Raw genomic sequence first — 5,425 nt, 5'->3', positions numbered from 1 at the left:
TATTATTATTTATCATATATATGTTTTTTTTTTTTTTTTTTTTTTTTTTTTTTTTTTTTTTTTTTATTTATTTAATCCTCAATTTTTTATGTTTACAATATAATTTATAATAAGATTTAAAATACATATTGTGTATATATATATATATATATATATATATTTTTCTTCTTATATATATTAATCTTATTCGTTCTTATTATTTTTATTGTAAAATATATTATATATATAATACAATAGCAAAAATGGATAGGAGAATAGAAGCTAGAAGAAAAGAATTTAAAAAGAATTGTGATGACACAAGAAGGAAAAGAGAAGATTTGGTAGTTCAGATAAGAAAACAACAAAGAGAATGTCAATTAGAAAGTAAAAGAGCTATGGTAATGGCTAATATAGGATTTGAAGAGAATAATACATATAACCTTAATTACGCAAAAGGAAATCAAAATGATTCAACTAATGATTCGATATATAACACTTCATCAAATAATAGTTCAAACACATTAGAAATGTTAAAGAAAATTCCCACATTAGCTATAGGTGTAAGATCTAATGAATATGTAACACAATTAAATAGTACGAGAGAATTAAGAAAATTATTATCTATAGAAAAAGGGCCACCAATACAAGAAGTTATAAATTCAGGTGTTGTTCCTTATATTGTAGAATTTTTAAAATATGATGATAAAACTGATTTACAATTTGAGGCAGCTTGGGTTATAACTAATATTGCATCAGGATCACAAGAACAAACTAAGGTAGTCATCGATAATAATGCTGTTCCTCACCTTGTTAGGTTATTAAGTAGTGAAAAAGAAGATGTGTGTGAACAAGCCGTTTGGGCTTTAGGAAATATTGCAGGTGATTCTGCTGAATGTAGAGAATATGTTTTAAATCAAAATTCATTACCATTATTATTAAAAATTTTACGAACCAGCCATAAAAGAACTTTAATAAGAAATGCTGCATGGACCTTATCTAATTTATGTAGAGGTAAACCTGCACCAAAATTTGAAATAGTTTCCAAGGCGTTACCAACATTAGCTGCCTTAATATATAATGATGATGAAGAAATATTGACAGATGCATGCTGGACGCTTTCCTATTTATCAGATGGTTCAAATGAAAATATTAATTCTGTATTAGATGCAGGAGTAGCAGAAAGAGTAGTAGAATTATTAAGTCATTGCTCCTTCTTAGTACAAACACCTGCATTGAGAACTGTTGGAAATATTGTTACAGGAGATGATTTACAAACAGATGTAGTTGTAAAATTAGGAGCAGTTCAAAAATTATCTTGTTTACTTAATTCATCAAAAAAAAGTATTAAAAAAGAAGCATGTTGGGCTCTGTCCAATATAACTGCAGGTAATATTTCACAAATACAAGCAGTTATCGATAATAACGTGATTCCACAACTTATTAATATATTAATGAAAGAAGATTTTGAAGTGAGAAAAGAAGCTGCTTGGGCTATTTCCAATGCATCTTCAGGAGGATCCGAATTACAAATTGAATATCTTGTAGAATGTGGTGCTATACATTCTCTTTCTAATTTACTAGACGTTGAAGATGCGAATATAATATCAGTTACATTAGAAGGATTAGAAAATATTTTAGAAATGGGAGAAAATAAAAAATTAAGGGATAATTTACCAACAAATCCATATGTACATTTGTTTGAAGAATGTGATAGTGTTCATAAAATTGATGCTCTACAAGACAGAAAAGTTGATAATATTTGTAATAAAGCGTGGAAAATATTATACAAATATTTCCCATTTGTTATTAATAATGAATTAAATAATGCACAAATTCCATTGAATAATGTCTTTGCAAACACTGATGATGCAGTTTTAAATAAGGATTTTACATTTGACTAATGTAAAAATTAAATTAAATACAAAACAATAAAATAAAAAAAAAAAAAAAAACCTCACAAATGAATACACACAAACATATATATATATATTTATATTTATTTATTTATTTATTTGTTTGGTGGTATCAAGATATAAAAATAGTGAAATAATGCATATCATTTTGCATATATTATGTAAAATGTTTGAAGTTACAGAATAAGAAGTAAACACTTTAACATATTCAAAATATATCAATGCAGTTGAATTTATGAAATAAAAAAAAAAATTATTTTATTTATTTTTTTTTATTTTAAATGAAAATATATCATATAAAATATATATAGAGGAAAGAATCTATTTTATTATGTTATATATACATATATAATTTTTTTTTTTTTTTTTTTTTTTTTTTTTTATTGAAATTCTTTTGAACCATAAATATTCTTAATATATACAAGAATTTGTATATATATATATATATATACGTTAATATAAATCTTATACATATGAGATTATATCATTATTATTATTATAATTATATATATATATTTTTTTTTTTTTATCGTTTTAAAAATTTCATTTTTTACAATTTATAATTTAATAATTGAAACATACTAAAGAAGCTATAAATACTTTTTATAAAATTATATTTGGTTAATATATATATATATATATATATATTGTAACGTTGAATAATATGGTTATATATTGTTCACAATGTAAAAAATGGAAAAAATTGAATGATTAAAATGATGTTCCTTAATTTATAATATAAAACAGTAAAAATTATATATATATATATATATTAAACATTTTGAACAACTTAATATGTAGGACATTTATTTTAAAGGTGTAACCTTTTTTAATTAAATACAGGATGCAAGGATACGAATTTTAAATGTTGATCCCTTTTTCCAATAATATATAAGAAAGTACAAAAAAATAAAATAAAATTTTAATTATGAGACGTTGTATATATATTATTGTAAACAGATCACTAATATAATGTTTGAAGTTAATATATAAATGCTGCATGCAGGAGAAAAAAAAAATTTGATTTTTTCTAAGTTGAATATTAAATAGACAAAAATAGTTGTTTGATTTAACATTATCTTATAATATATTTTTTTCTCTTTGTTCGTGTACACACATGAAATTTATAAAATTCTTATATTTGTTATAAATAAAAAAAAATTTGAGCATATAAAAATATGATATTAATGATATGCTATTCATGTTTATATATATATATATATATATATATATATATATTTTGTAGTGTGTTTAAATACTTGCTTAAATATTTAAATTATAAAACAAGACAAAAGTAAAAAACCAAAAATTAAAATTTATTTATTTGTCTTCTTAAAATTTTAAAGTTTCAAAGATAATTTCTCCTGTCAATATAAAAAAAATATATATACATATATATATATATATATATATATATATATATATATATTATATATATTTATAACTTGATTTGCTCTTTACTTGAAAAAAATAATTTATTTATATATTATTTTTTATTTTATTTTATTGGTTAAGATGTCGAACATGTTGTTGTATATATTTTTTCTTATCTTTTTCTCTTTTTATAATCCTGTAAAGGGTGAAGGATATATTTGTGACTTTTCGTCGGAAAAATATAATATATATTTTGATGAACAGAAAGATGATGTAATATGCTATCATGAAATATATGAAGGAGATAGTATTGGAATAATTATTCCTAGATATAAAGAAGGTAATGAAAATATATATATCAAAACAAATTGTTTTAATGAAGTATCATTGGAATCATCAGGAAATAATGCATTATCTATATATGATATATTTAACGATGATGAGATAACTTTATATGATCAAGATTCTATATTTTATACTGAATATATATCATCTATTTTACATATAAAAAAAGTGAAGAAAAATACATATCTTCATTGTGTATTTGAAAGTAAGGATGTGAATGGTTTAACTACGCATAAAGGTATAGCAAAAATTACAATAAAAAATGTAAAACGTAATGATAATAAAAGATTAATTAATAATGATGTAGATAATAATTCTTCTCTTTCATTCAAAAAGAAATTAACAAATAAACTTGTTATTGATTTGTTAAATAAAATAGATATAATTAAAGATGATAAATTGAATAATCAATATAATAATGATGATAACAAATTTCTTGTTGAAGCAAAACCAGGAGATATCCTTTACTTGTTAGGAGTAAAAAGAAAGAATAAAAAATATCTTTATCTAGATCAAAATTGTCCATTACATTTTGAAAGGATTGGAAGTATATATAAATATATTTTCCCGATAATAAATGAAAAAGAGGAAATATATAATTGTACTCTATATGTTGATGATGATGTAAGTACAAACAAAAAAATTGTGGGTAATTTAAAAATTACGTTTGTATCCAAAAGTCCAAATATTAATGATATCAATATAGACGTTTTAAAGAAATATATTCATAGTGATATAGAACAAAAATTATACAAACTTTTATATGGAGAAATTTCAAATAGCGTAAATAAATATGCAGAACAAAATGTAGATATAAATAATACCGATATATCCGCAATTCAATTTATGAATCTTAATTCTGATAATTGTAATAATAACGAATGTACTGAATTCTTTAATAATTCAACATGTTCATCATATTGTGGTAAGGGATACAGATTATTAAATGGTAATAATCATATGTATGATGAACAAATGGTTGTTCCTTGTTACAATGGGGAATGTAAACCAGAAGATGAAATCGAACCTTTATATATCTTTGCTCATACATCTATGGTTTTCTTCTGTATTATCTTTACCATATTAATTCTTACAATATATAATTTAATGAAAGCAGAAAAAAAAAATAAAGTTAAGGATGATCCATTCACAACTTACGATTCAAATTTGAGTAAAAAGTAGATCCGCCTTATAAGAAATTATAACAATAATTAATAAATAAATTAATTAATGTATACATATGTATATGTATATATATATTTATATATTTATATATGTTTATATCTTAGTACAAATGAAATGTGAAAAATAAATCCCGAACAATATAAAGAAATAAATAAACAAAAGGAACATATTTAATACTATTACACAGAAATATTATAAGGAAATCCATATTCATCATATCTATTATTAATTAAAAAAAAATTAGGATATTCCAACAATATTTTATATATTTTAAGTTAACATATATACTTACTCTATTTATTTATTTTTTTTTTTTTTGGTTTTAAAAAATTCAACGTCAAAGAAATTTTGGAAAACCTAATTTCACAATTGGCATAAACTAATAGATTGTATATATGTATGTATATATATACACATATACATGTGTATATTGTATATATGTTTTTTTACAACTTCCATAAGAATATCATTCAACAAATGAAAAAAAAGAAAAGAAAAGAATAAATTACAAGCATTAAAATTTATATACATATTTTTCTTTTGCCTATTATATATATTAACGTTTTTTTTTTTTAATTTTAGAATAATCTAAAAAATTATTAACATTACACAATATGAAATTCTTTTAA

At 21.3% G+C, this 5,425-nt stretch overlaps 2 protein-coding genes across 2 annotated transcripts; both read left to right on the top strand.

Moving 5' to 3' along the window:
* Nucleotides 1–242: 242 nt before the first annotated feature.
* PRSY57_0811800 (karyopherin alpha) lies at nt 243–1,880 on the top strand (the record flags this gene model as incomplete). The annotated part of the gene is made up of 1 exon (XM_012907057.2): nt 243–1,880. One exon carries the CDS (start codon nt 243–245, stop codon nt 1,878–1,880), a length of 1,638 nt encoding a protein of 545 aa, XP_012762511.1.
* A 1,527-nt stretch (nt 1,881–3,407) lies between these two features.
* PRSY57_0811700 (sporozoite surface protein 3, putative) lies at nt 3,408–4,793 on the top strand (the record flags this gene model as incomplete). The annotated part of the gene is made up of 1 exon (XM_012907056.2): nt 3,408–4,793. The coding sequence occupies one exon, from the start codon at nt 3,408–3,410 to the stop codon at nt 4,791–4,793; it is 1,386 nt and encodes a 461-aa protein (XP_012762510.2).
* Nucleotides 4,794–5,425: the final 632 nt, after the last annotated feature.

The sequence above is a fragment of the Plasmodium reichenowi genome, chromosome 8 (assembly GCF_001601855.1).
Source record: "Plasmodium reichenowi strain SY57 chromosome 8, whole genome shotgun sequence".
NCBI classification, from domain to species: domain Eukaryota; phylum Apicomplexa; class Aconoidasida; order Haemosporida; family Plasmodiidae; genus Plasmodium; species Plasmodium reichenowi.
The sequence above is the reverse complement of the archived record's forward strand: the minus strand, read 5'-3'. Positions and strand labels throughout refer to the sequence as shown.